The sequence below is a fragment of the Rhinopithecus roxellana genome, chromosome 1 (genome assembly GCF_007565055.1).
Source record: "Rhinopithecus roxellana isolate Shanxi Qingling chromosome 1, ASM756505v1, whole genome shotgun sequence".
NCBI classification, from domain to species: Eukaryota; Metazoa; Chordata; class Mammalia; order Primates; family Cercopithecidae; genus Rhinopithecus; species Rhinopithecus roxellana.
The window spans coordinates 135,568,979-135,582,446 of record NC_044549.1 but is presented as its reverse complement, the minus strand read 5'-3'; the positions used below and the strand labels follow the sequence as shown (position 1 = coordinate 135,582,446).

At 39.7% G+C, this 13,468-nt stretch overlaps 1 protein-coding gene across 2 annotated transcripts in view; it reads left to right on the top strand.

Moving 5' to 3' along the window:
• Positions 1–12,719, top strand: part of USP13 (ubiquitin specific peptidase 13) — a 139,425-nt gene extending 126,706 nt beyond the window's left edge. The window contains exons 20-21 of one of the 2 annotated variants that reach the window (XM_010378670.2): positions 8,077–8,161; positions 10,373–12,719. In XM_010378670.2, coding sequence (XP_010376972.1) covers positions 8,077–8,161; positions 10,373–10,466 — 179 coding nt within the window. In that variant the 3' untranslated portion in view covers positions 10,467–12,719. The remainder of the gene's footprint in view (positions 1–8,076; positions 8,162–10,372) is intronic. The other variant, XM_010378671.2, reaches the window with a different exon arrangement.
• The last annotated feature ends 749 nt before the right edge of the window (positions 12,720–13,468 follow it).

The window sequence follows — 13,468 nt, the reverse complement described above, 5'->3', positions numbered from 1 at the left end:
GAGTCATCTTATTTCACATTTTGTATTGGAATGGAGGCGAGAGTCTATTTTCTACCATGTTCTACACATTTTAGGGCTAGCACCTAACTTTCTGTTGAGTTTTTTAAGACTTCAAAGCTGGAAATCAGGCCGTCACTCTGACCTATCTGGGCTTCTACTATGTGCAAAATCATTTCTGTTTTCATGTTTCACTTAATGAGCATTTAATTTTTCTTAAGAACTCACTGATTGCCAACGTAATTAACATGTGATTAGGCTGTGATTACTCAGAACCTGCTCCGCCTCCTTCAGCCACTTTGCTGTAATGGTTTAGATGTCTCTGATGCTGCTGAGATTTTCCACCCGGGGAGCAGAGAGACATTCATTTGCATAACGCTGGGGTTCCTAAGGTGCTGAGCTGCCTGAGGAACACCACCCAGAAGAGGATCTGGAGGGCAAAAGGTACAGCTCCCTGGGAAGCTAAGCGCCAGTGGTCTGCTTGAAAGTCACGCAGACTTACTTCATGCCACTGGTGCTAATTCTCCTGCCACTTAGCGCTTGTTGCGGTTCCTAATTTTTTCCGCGGTGCTGTTGAAGGTTAAGAGGCAGCCACTCTTGAGTAAACTAATTTACAGTGAAGTATAAATGATTGAGAACTATTAGACTTGGGAGGAAGTGTTTGCCTTTTGGAGCATTCGGCATTGTAACAGAGAGATTGGTAATTTTGAGCTGGCTAGGGTTGGGGGAAACAATTTGTAGACCCTTTACAATTTTGTTGCTATCAGCTGCCTTCCAATATTACTGATTTACCTAGGTCTGTCTTCTCTTTTCGAGAATTTAGACGTTTCTGAAAGTTCCAAATATTCCTCCCTTCCACATTGTTTTTTTCTCTGAGCGGGCAAGAGGAAAAGGGAAATCAAGCTGTTGAAGATTGAACTTGTATATTATGCTTGATGTAGTTTGGATGTTTGTCCCCTCCAAATCTCATGTTGATATGCAAACCCCAGTGTTGGAGGTGGGACCTGGTGGGAGGTATTTGGGTCATGGGAGTGGTTGCTTCATGAATACCTTGTGGGAAAAAGCATATCCCAGATAAATACCCAGATATTGGGTGCGTATGAGGCAAATGTTAGTAAGTTGGCAGTTTTATTTCCCCTGCTCTGTACAGAGGGAGTTAGAGACACGCAGTGACACAAATTATTCAAGTAAAGAGCATTGGATGAGAACCCAGTTTATCTCACCAGAAGACTGCAGTGCCTCTGGGGTCTTGATAGTTGTTTTAGGGAGTCTTTTGGTGTCTCCGTGTTCTGAGCACTCTCTGTAGACTAAATAATGCATCATGCCCTGATGAGATACTGCTGCTTTGTAAATATTTTAGATGTTATAATGGCTTATAAAAATAAATTCATTTAAAGACACTTCTGAATCCAGAGTTGCTTTTGGTCATTACACTTCTTAAAGCATAGCTTTCCAAAAGGCAAGATCATGACTTTCGGGTAAGTATAAAATGAACACATATCACAGATTTAAAAAAAACTCATTAATTAATGAGAGAATCAGTCAGATGTTATTACTGGTTTAAAAACATTTGTGAAGCTGGGATATTTAAAGACAATTTAAAAAAGAAATGTTAGAATGAGATTGCCAGGTTAGATTTAAAATTAGTCAGTGTCTTTCAGGACCATAAATCCTTGAAATAATTATTTTACCAGTTTATACCCCAATTTATAAATCTGTACATCCTTGAGGATATGTGTTCTACTGGACAGATTTTTTTTGTGTCTTTACTAGATAAAAATCTGCAAGTTAGCAAGTAACACCACTAAGTATGAGATCTTTAATCAGTAGTGTATTAGTAGTTTTATAGTCTTTGCTGTAAGAGAATACCTGAGACTGGGTAATTTATATAAAAAACAAAGAGGTTTATTTGGCTCACAGCTCTTCAGAGTATACAAGAAGCACAGTGCTGGATCTGCTTCTGAAGAGGCCTTAGGAAGCTTTCAGTCAGCGGAAGGCAAAGGAGGAGCAGGCGTGTCACATGGTGAGAGAGAGAACAAGCGAGAAAGAAGAGGTGTCATGCTGTTTTTTTAAACAACCTCCTCTCCCATGAACTAATAGACTGAGAACTCACTCATTACCAGGGGAGGGCACCAAGATATTCATGAGGGATCTACCGCCGTGACCCAAATACCTCCTACCGGGTCCCACCTCCAACATTGGGGGTAGTATTTCAACATGAGATTTGGAGGGGACAAACATCCAAACTACATCAAGTAGTAAATAGTGAGATGAACTAAGTTCATCCCCCTAGATCAGGGACCAGCAACATTTTTCTCTAATGAACCAGATAATAAATGTTTCAGGTTTTGTGGGCCATATACATGTCTGTCTCATATTCTTCTCCCCATTCTTCTCCTTGGCAGTACGAAAGCAGGATGTGGGCCAGATTTGGCTAATGGGTCACTTGCCAATCCCTCCCCTAGATAATCTTTGGGTGGCCTTTCCTCTATATGACATTGAAAGGGTATGATGCCTGCCTCTTTTACCTTCCAAGTTTCATAAAATTTTTTTAAACAGTCCTTTCTCAAATAACAAAATCAAAGAGTACAATTGCTGTTAGGTTGGGTAGGGATGTTGGTGGCAACATTTGATATTTAAAAATCTTATTAGCAAGGTTGGGGAGATTTTCCTGGAGTTCAGAAAGGACAAGTTTTGTGGGGAGGAGGAATGTTAGTTTCAGGCACAGTTTAATTCTGTCCATTTGGAGGGGCACTGTCCACTAGATGTGAGACATAGTGGTTTTGTCAATTTTGTCTAATTCTTCCAGGTACTTTGAAGGTTTTTCTGTTGAAAGTCAACATTTTTGAAATGTTAGAAATTGCTTTTTAAGTAAATAGAAAAGGCAGCTTGAGACGAGATAAGCATTTCAAAATTTTGACTTTCAACAGAAAAACTTAAATATTTCTTAGTGTGTGTTTTTTGGAGTGTGTTTTAGAGTGCTGGTTTTTTGTGTTTTTTTGGGGAGAACATCTCTGGGAACTTAGAGAAGAATCAACAGTAGTTTCTCTCTCTGGTGAATTCACCTTGATTTTCTCTTTGGAGACAAATATAAATTGAGATTTATTACCTGTTTAGTTTTTGCAAATGTGTTGAGAGAGATTCTCTTTTGTTGTTGTTTCCAGCGGGAGGTCATGAATAATGCATGGAGCAGTTGCTTATATTGATAAACGTGATTAATTTAAATAATAGGACTAAGATTTATGCTAACCTTTTAAATTTTATTTTTGTGGTTCTGAGTATGTACATGAGTTGTTTTTAAACAAAGAGAGGAAAATGCTTTTGGGGGGGCTTAGTGACATATTTGGATATATTGGGGTGTATGGATTTGTCCTTTCTCTGTGTCTGTTTGGTCAACACATTGGCTGTGTTGGTATCTGTGCTGTGTTTCATTGATGTGACCCTGTCTTATGGTGGGAAGTGCTCAGTAAACACTCTGTTGAATTGCTGAAGCCATTGTTTTGCAGGACATCCTTGTGGGGAAAAGCCTTGATTGGGGTATTGTATCCTCTCTCTCTTTTTTTTTTTGAGACAGGGTCTCACTCTTATCGCCCAGGCTGGAGTACAGTGGTGCGATCTGGGCTCACTGCAGCCTCGACTCCCTGGGCTCAAGCAATTCTCCCACCTCTGTCTCCAGAGTAGCTGCGACTATGGGTGCACACCACCAAGCCTGGCTAATTTTTTTTGTATTTGTAGAGACGGGGTTTTGCCCTGTTGCCCAGGCTGGTCTCAAACTCCTGAGCACAAGCAATCCACCCATCTTGGCCTCCCAAAGTGCTGAGATTACAGGCGTTTGCCACCATGCCTGGCCTGTATCCTCTCTTCATTTCATGAAAATTCTTAGAGAGCAGCCACATTTTTGGGAGAGCAGCACTCTATCTCTTAAATTGAAGATTAGGAATATGATATAGAATTATTCCAAAAGGGCTTAAAAAGCCAACAGGGGCCAAGAAACACAAGGATCTCAGTTCACTCCCTTTCTTGCTTACACAGGGAGGTAAAGGTGGGTTCTTAGTGTGGGAGACTGAACTGGAGGGCAGACAAGGGTAAGGTGCCTGGATCACTGTTTCAAAAAATAAATACCAGGCAAAATGATTATCATTTTCAACTGTTTTTGCCTGGTTTCTGATTTCAGACCTGGGATTCTTTTCTTTTCTTTTTTTTTTTCCAGTTGATGTGATAGCTAGCAACAGAAATTCAGTTAATTATGGGAAAGGCAATCTTCTCTGATTCATTTCTGATTAAATAATTATTTCACCAGTTTATACCCCAATTTATGCTTTGGTAAGAGGTTTACAAAAATATATACTCTATAAGAAGATATAAAAACAAGTGAGGAAATGAAGTGAAAGGAGTCATTCCTTCATTCACTCATTTATTTATACATTTAACAGATACTTATTGAGTACCTACAGTGTGCAAAGCACTGTTCTCTGTGCCTGGAATATTTCAGTAAACAAAACAAACTCTCTGTCCTTATGGAGCCTATTCTAGCCTGGGGTAAAAGGTGATAGACAATAAATACATGCACAAGTAAGAACGTGACATAGCAGCTGGGCATGGTGGCTCACACCTGTAATCCCAGCATTTTGGGAGGCCATAGTGGGTGGATTACCTGAGGTCAGGCATTTGAGACCAGCCTGGCCAATGTGACGAAACCCCATCTCTACTAAAAATACAAAAAAATTAGCTGGGTATAGTGGTACGTGCCTGTAGTCCCAGCTACTTGGGAGGTTAGGGCAGGAGAATCGCTTGATTCCGGGAGGCAGAGGTTGCAGTGAGCCAAGATCACGCCATTGCATTCCAGCCTGGGTAACAAGGGCGAAACTCCGTCTCAAAAAAAAAAAAAAAAAAAAAAGAATGCAACATGGTAGGTGTTACTTTCTGCGATATGGACAGGAAAGCAGGATAAGGGAAATGGGAGCAACAGGAGTGAGGGCGGGGGTGGAAGGAGGGTTACTATTTATAAGGAAGGTTCAGGAAGGCCTCTCTGATGAGGTGACATTTGGACCTGAGATCTCAATGAAGTGACGAGTGAGTCACATGACATCTGAAAAAAGAGAGTTTCGGAAAGAAAGAACAGTAGGTATAAAGGTTTGAAGGTTTAAAGCTTGAAGGACAGGTCTTGCCAAGCATGTTTGAGGACCAGCCAGGAGGCCAAGGTAGCTGGAGCAGAATAAGGGGGATGAGGGGAGGAGGTAAGGGGATTTCATAGGCCTCTGCAAGAGTGAGATTTTACTCAGAGATACAGGGAGCCACTGGAGGGTGTTGGGGGCAGAGTAATGACCACAATTTGACTTCCATTAAAAAAAAAAAGACTAATGGGCCTGGTGTGGTGGCTCATGCCTGCAATTCCAGCACTCTGGGAGGCCAAGATGGGCAGATCATGAGGTCAGGAGACCGAGACCATCCTGGCTAACATGGTGAAACCCCGTTTCTACTGAAAATACAAAAAAATTAGCCAGACACGGTGGCACGTGCCTGTAATCCCACTTGGGAGGCTGAGGTAGGAGAATCGCTTGAAGCCAGGAGGTGGAGGTTGCAGTGAGTCGAGATCGAGCCACTGCACTCCAGACTGGGTGACAGAGTGAGACTCCATGTCAAACAACAACAACAGAAAAAGAGAACAACAGAGTGCAGCCAGAAAGGCAGCCGCCCCCTCGCACGTTCATGGGGAACCTGGTGCTAAACCACTGGTAGACGACCTGCTTCTGGGTTGGGGTTTTCTACGTAGCAGAGCAGCTCCCTCTCTGCAATCTATTGAAAGTCAGCCCTTGACATAAGGGTTTGGAAAAAAAAAGAAAAAAGAAAGGAAGAAAGAAAGAAAGAGAGAGAGAGAGACAGAGAGAGAGAAAGAAAGAAAAGAGAAAGAAAGAAAGGGAAGGAAGGAAGGAAAGAAAAAAGAAAGAAGAAAGAAAGAGAAAGAGAGAAAGAAAGAAAGAGAAAGAAAGAAAGAAAGAAAGAAAGAAAGAAAGAAAGAAAGAAAGAAAGAAAGAAAGAAAGAAAGAAAGAAAGAAAGAAAGAAAGAAAGAAAGAAAGAAAGAAAACCACTCTGGCAACTATGGTGAGAATAGTTGGTGGGGGAAAGGGAGGAAGCAGGGAGTCCAATTAAGAGGCCATTGTAGTAATTCAGACAAGATATGATGGTGACTTGGATGGGGGGTTACAAGTGGAGATTGTATGAAGCATTTGGATTCTGGATACAGGATTTACTGATGGATTGGATTTCGTCTTGCTGATAAAGAGTGTGAGAGAGAAGGCAAGATTTTGTCCTGAGTTACTGGAAGAATGGAATTGCCATTGACTGAGATAGATAAGGCTGAGGGGAGAATGGCAAACTAGGAATGGAAGTGATCTTTCTCAGCCTGATAAAACGTATCTACAAAAACCCCACAGTTCACCTTATACTTAATGTGAAAGACTGAATGCTTTCCTCCTAAGATTAGGAAGAAGATAAGGATGCCCCTCTTGACACTTCTGTTTAACATTGTACAGGAGGTTCTAGCCATTGCAATTAGGCAAGAAAAAGAAGTAAAAGTTATCTGGATTATCAAGAAAGAAGTAAAACTGTCTCTATTTGCAGATGACGTGATCTTATATATAGAAAGTCCACAGGAATCAACTACAAAACAATTAGAACTAACAAATGAGTTCACCAAGGTTGCAGGAAACAAGATCAATATACAAAATTCAATTCTATTTCTATACACTAACAATGAACATTCCAGAAATGAAATTAAGAAAACAATATCATTTACTGCCATATGACTACATGACATCAGCCAGAGAGAGTGAGAGAGAAAGAGAGAGAAAGAGAGTCTGGGTAGAGGGGGGAAGAAGAAGGTTTGAACCCCAGATCACCAAAATTCAAAGGTCAGGGAGATGAAGGGAAGCAGTAAGGCAGTAAGGCAGCTGGACAACCAAGAGAGTCATGTCCTGGAGGCAAGTATTTGAGAACAGAGGAGGTGATCAACAGTATGTGATGCTGCTGAAGAGTGAGTAAGATGAGGACTGGGGATTGACAACTGAGTAAGTTGAATGAGCCTGAGTGAAAAGCAAGAGAGAAAGAGTGAGAGACAGAGGAGTAGGAGAAAAGCTCTGTCCAGAACCAATACTTTTTTTGGAAAATGTAGTAAAAGTGGAGCACTAGCAAAATCAATATGCAAGCCCATTTTTTTTGCTTATTAAATTCAGTGGACATGCATTTTACTCTCAATTACTCTAAAGTCTTGTAAATGTGCACTCTCAGTTTCCATACTATCTCATTGTAGTCTGTAACAGTTTGCTGACTGGACTGGTACTTGTTCATGGAAGCCACTTTGGCAACATGAACTAAAATGGATTCAACATGGATATCATAGAGTACTGGGCCTGATGCAGGAGGTACTTGTTAGAGAATAAACATTGGTCTCACTGTCTCAGAGGCCATATATCTCCTTGTTCAGAAAGCATGAAGCCTGAAGTTTGGTCCCACATAAGTTATAATCATGAGCAAGTGAAAAATCCTGCACAAAGCATTATCCTCTTCTATAAATGATAACAGCTATCTGCTCTCTTCCTCATAATTTTGACATTTGTGTGGTATTTTAGTCTGACTTGCTCATTTAAGTTTTATACAACCTTGCAAAGTGGGTGGACTTTTTTTTAATCCCCATAAAGAAACAGGCTCAGAAAGAGGAAACAACTTGTCCGCCCTCATGCTATTTGGAAGCGATAGAGCCAGGACTACCCTTTTAGATCCACCCATAAGCTTGCCACCAGACTGGGTTGTGAGATTTTTAAAAATCGCTTTCCACATTTGAATTTAACATAAGCTGTGCTTTGATAATTTATGTCCTATTTTTGTGATCACAAATTTGCAGGTTGAATTTAGTGTCACTCTGAGTATGTGTGAGTTGTCAACATAGCAAGATAAATAGACCTTGTCTTTCAAATCTAAACAGTTGCTGGGTTATACTATTGTTGGTTTTAAGTTCTAACCAGAAGTGCTCTTCATTCTGGAAATGCTGCCTTGTAACTGAGTTGTTTCCTCTTTCACAGCATATGAGCTGTTTGCATTCATCAGTCACATGGGAACATCCACAATGAGTGGTCATTACATTTGCCATATCAAAAAGGAAGGAAGGTGAGTCATTTTTAGAAGGTAAATGATAGCTATGATTTATTGAGTACCTACTAGATGCCAGGCACTCTCCTAGGTACATTGTATGTTATCTCATTTGGTTCTCACATTGGTCGTGTAAAGGGTACACTGTTAATGCCCTTTTACACATCAAGACACGGAGACTCAGGGAGGCTGAATAGCTTGACCTTAGCTAGTAAGTAGCTGTGTCGGAGCTGGTATTCAAAGCCACTTTCAACTGTCATACCAAAGTGACTTCCCAAAATAAAGATGCATCCTGCAGCAAAATGTATGCTATAATTGGAACCTCCCTAGGATTGCCATATTTAGCCAACAAAATGAAACAAGACAAGAAAAACCAGGATGCCCTATTAAATTTGAATTTCAGATAAATAATGAATTTTTTTAATATAAATAAATTTCAAGTATTCTATGTCCCAAATATTATATGGGGCATGCTTATACTGAAATTGATTATTGCTTGCCTGATACTCAGATGTAACTGGGTAATGTGTGTTTTATCTGGCAGCTCTAAACCTTCAGTGCATTGCCTTACTACAACCTTGCAGTTGGCTTCTCAGCCTTCTTAAGTAGAATTGTTAAGTGTATGGTGAACCGGGAATGAGACAGTTGTGGAATGAAAGACTGCTGCTTTCCTTAGAACCTTCTCCCTGGGCTGGATCCCTACAGGCTGCACTGGTGCCCTTCCTGCAGCTCCGTACTGAGTGGCCTGTGGGTTGGCACTTCTGCTTGAGGGCAGTGCTCAGGCCATGTGGACGCTGGAGAAATGCCTGAGTGTGGCCTCTTGCTCCATGGCTCCCACTGCAGGACTGGCCATTTCCCACCTGGACTCCATTGTGTTCTTTTGTGGTGTGTCTTTTAGTTTTGTCTTCTTAACTTGATTGATAAAATAGTTGAGCACAGCAATTTATCTTTTTTTTTGAGATGGAGTTTCACTCTTGTTGCCCAGGCTGGAGTGCAATGGTGCAATCTCAGCTCATTACAACCTGCACCTCCCAAATTCAAGCGATTCTCCTGCCTCAGCCTCCCAAGTAGCTGGGATTACAGGTGTGCGCCATCATGTCCGGCTAGTTTTGTATTTTTAGTAGAGATGGGGTTTCGCCATGTTGGTCAGGCTGGTCCCGAACTCCTGACCTCAGGTGATCCACCCGCCTTGGTCTCCCAAAGTGCTGAGATTACAATTGTGAGCCACCACGCCTGGTTGGGATTTAATCTTTGTAGTGAATTCTTTTTATTACAAACACAATAGCTCTTTTAAAAACACTTCATGGAATGAAGTCAAAGAAAATAAAGTAAAAATTCTTTTTAAAAGAAAAATAGCTTAATTATAATTTTTAAAGCAATAAAATTCATTGTAAATAATTTATAAATATAAAAATACACAAAGAATATGTACTCTGGAAGCCTAACAATAACCATTGTCTACATTTTGATATATTTTTCTTTGTTTTATTGGCTCATTGGAAGAAAATGTATATATGTCTATATGCACATATATTACATATAAATATGCACATGTATTTACAACTTAACTAAAAGCTTAAAATATGTGCAGAGTACATATGATTTTTTTACCTGTGTTTTCCCATTTCATATTATATCATGATTATTTTCTCACTTTGCCAAATATTCTTTGAATAAATTTTAATAGTTCTATAATAGTTCACTGCGTGGATTTTTTTAAAATTCTGGTTTTAAGCTAGTTTTATACCTAAGACTGAAATAAGCATTGTTGTACACAATTCTTTGACTCAATTTCTCAGGCTATGTATGGATTTCTATAAAGGGAGTTATGGGATCAAAGGTTAAAATGTTTGGAGGCTCCAAATACATTTTAGTAACTACTTTTTGATTGAGCTTAAGAATCAAAAAGCAGTTGTAGCTGGGTATAATGGCATGTGCCTGTGTTCCTAGCTACTCCAGAGGCTGAAGCAAGAGGATCCCTTGAGCCCAGGAGTTCGAAGCTTCAGATTGTGCTACCGTACAGCCTGGGGAACAGAATGAGGTCTCTTAAAAAAAAAAAAGCAGTTGTGATTCCCTACCAGCATTCTGTTCCTTTTTATACAACGAACTTGAGTATAGTATCTTAAAACATCATGGTTAAGTATTGTGTGCCATATGGTTTAGTAACTTCTCTCTGTAAAGTTTCCTGGAACTGACTTAAATCCATCAAATGCTTCTGTCTTGTTTCAGATGGGTGATTTACAATGACCACAAAGTTTGTGCCTCAGAAAGGCCCCCTAAAGACCTGGGCTACATGTACTTTTACCACAGGATACCAAGCTAAACCTCAAATATAAAAGTTGGCGAGAAGAAGCCATATGCCTTTTTAATTTGCCAAAAAAAAAAAAAAAAAAAAAAAAAGAAGAAGAAGTTGAAACAACCAGACATGAAGGAATACATGTGGTATTTATAGTTTATTTAAAGAGCACGATCAGTTGACACCTTCTGAAATAGAACTGGGAAGAAATTTCTATTAGTGATGATACACTATTATATTGTAGATAGTTTTTATAAATGTTCAAAAAGAGGATGATATTTAAAAACAAAAAAGTATTCATATTGTTGGTGGAGGATCTGCCATCAGCACATCAGAAATGGAGATGTGCCCCCAGCCCTCTATTTTGCTTTGGGGGTCAGTGGTAGTGGCCTCCAGAGAAACCAAATAATGTGGCCAGTGGTGTGGCCTTACCCACAGCAAATGAAAAGCCCACTTGTGTTTCATATAGAAAATCAGCAGTTGGGTGGGGCTTTATTTGTGACATATTTTTTTCATGACATACAATAGTTTCTGATGTATCCATGTAGATATTATGCTCTGTCCATAATAGAGCCTCTGCAATGAAAGATATTTTTAATTTAAGTCATATCAAAATTCATAATATGATTGTGTGAATGTGTGTGAGAGTGACTGAGAGTGTGAGATTTACTAGAAAAGGGAGTCCACTAGAAAATCTGTGACAAGTTTGTTTTTAAAGGCTGAACAGTTGGTATTAAGCATATCTGAAAAAAGCAAGTAAATATTTTCACAAAACTATGACTCAGGAACCTTCGAGAAGATTAGTTCCCCACTTAGATTTTAAGGAGTAAAAAAAAGGGCTGAGTTATGCCTTTAAGTGCTGTCAAGAATTCACTTGGGTTTGGGACATTTGCTGATGTAATGCTAGATGCCCACAGCAGCATAATATTGTACTTTGTCAAAGGTAGGTAAATTCTCTGTTTCTCAGCAGCCCTTTCCCCAAAAGGTATGGTGTTTATTTTTAGTTAAAATAGCTAATCTCTTTTTACCATCTCACATGATAACTCTTTGGAGTCATCTCACGTGCCCCAAATTTGTCTGTAATTTTCCCGTCTCTGAGCTCTTTATCTGCCTCCATTTCCTTGTTTTTCTGGGGCCATAGTCTCATCTCTGCCCTTTTTTGGTTTATCACCTTCTGACTTGTCTTTACTGCTTATCTGATGTGACCGACAGTGTGATCTTGGACACTCTAAGGATTTTAGATGCAAAGAAATTTTATATAGACTATCCTTTTCATTTTGGTTATTTCAGCATTTTAGTTGCAACCTGGGATTAGATTAGAGTTTCCAATGTGATGAAAAGTGGAATGATAGCATTCTGTAATTTCTATAATTTTCCTACTGGTCTGTATCAAATTCTAGAGTCTCTGGAGTTGCTATTTCAGATTATTCGGTCAAATGAAAAAGGATTTATTGCTGCCTGTTTAACGTGTATTTGTTTGGTTGAAAGGGTCTTTTTAGAAACTGTAGGAAAATAAACAGAGCAACCAGTTGAAATAAAGCACAGACATTGGATTAGGATGTAGTGAGTTGTGAGCAATCAGGATTCTGGGTATGTTGGGGGGCCCTGTCTCATAGGTGATCCTTTGGTGCCATGTGAGCGAGGGACATGGTGTCTGAGGCCCATGGCCTGGAGACCTGGGTGCTGCTCCTAGTTGGCTGTGGACCTTGGGCAAGTCCTTCATCCTTCTTGTGCCTCACTGTCCTCATCTGAACAATGGTATGATGACACCTGCCCTTCTTTCCAATCATGCTTTGAGGATACAGTGAGATTGGTTACAGTGAACCTTCAATGAGTAGAATGTGGTGTGCCGTGGTGGGTCATAGTAGACTGCCTTTTCTCCTCTGATGTTTTCCTCAATTTGGGAACAAATGAGATTGGCAGAAGGAGGGAGCTCATGGTGCAGTACTTTTCTACTAAAGTGTGCCCACTGGTGTCACCTCCTAATATTGACTTGGATTTCCTAAAGCAGTCCTACTCTGTTATGAGAGTCACTGACTCCCGTGGACATCCCCACACTAAGCAGCCTTACAAAATCCAGTCCCCTTAGGGCAGAGTGAGTGTCATAGAATAATAACTCCAAACCCGCATCAAAAATGGCTTGTTTTCAGCGATGTTATAAAGCAAAGACCTGTTTTTTGGAATTGGGGGTGACTGAGGGGTTTGGATTGAAATGTGGATAAAGACAGCGTGTGTATTTTGAATAAAATAAAAATTTTGTAATAAAACTTTGAAAAATCAGTGGTGTAAAATCAATATTTAAGACTATAGGCTATAAATTGTTTGATTTCATTAACTAGCCCTTTTGATGCCTAGACATATTGTAAGAAATTCTGCTATGGCTGCCTTTTCTTCTGCCTCACAACACAAAGGGCTATTTCTACAAGGCAAAGTTTTGTATATGTGCTATTCTTTACTTCAGATTGAGAGCTGGGAAAAACTGGAGTAAATAATGGGTTTCTTATTTGCTTAAAAACTTATTTATATGTGTATCTCAATATATACAAGGCAGGTTCCCCTAGAAAAGTCTGGAATATACTGCTTAATTTTACACTTGTGTAGACACAATTATTTGTGACTGAAAAGTGGAATAACGTTTGGATTGTGTCAACTCATTATCAGTCTGTTAGGAGTCCTCTATGTGAGGCATGGTGGTCTAATTGTGAAATTCTCACTGTATATGGGTGTCTGTGTGAAAGACAGCACTTTCTTCCTGTAAATATCTTTTGATGTCCATTTGTGTAGAATTCCAAGGAATGTGTCTTTGGAAAAGGTAATGTATCAAAGTTTTTATTTTGCCAGTTGATCTAAATTCCCATATAACCAATCAGAAATCCAGTTTGGTTCGGATTGGGATTTTCTTGTAAAGAAAAAAAAAAAAGTATGCAGAAAAGACTTTGGAAGAATCATGTGTTAGTGACCCTTTACATCAACGTTGCTTCAGTATTTTGGAATTGACTAGGCTGCTTTCTCCTACCTACAAGAGAATG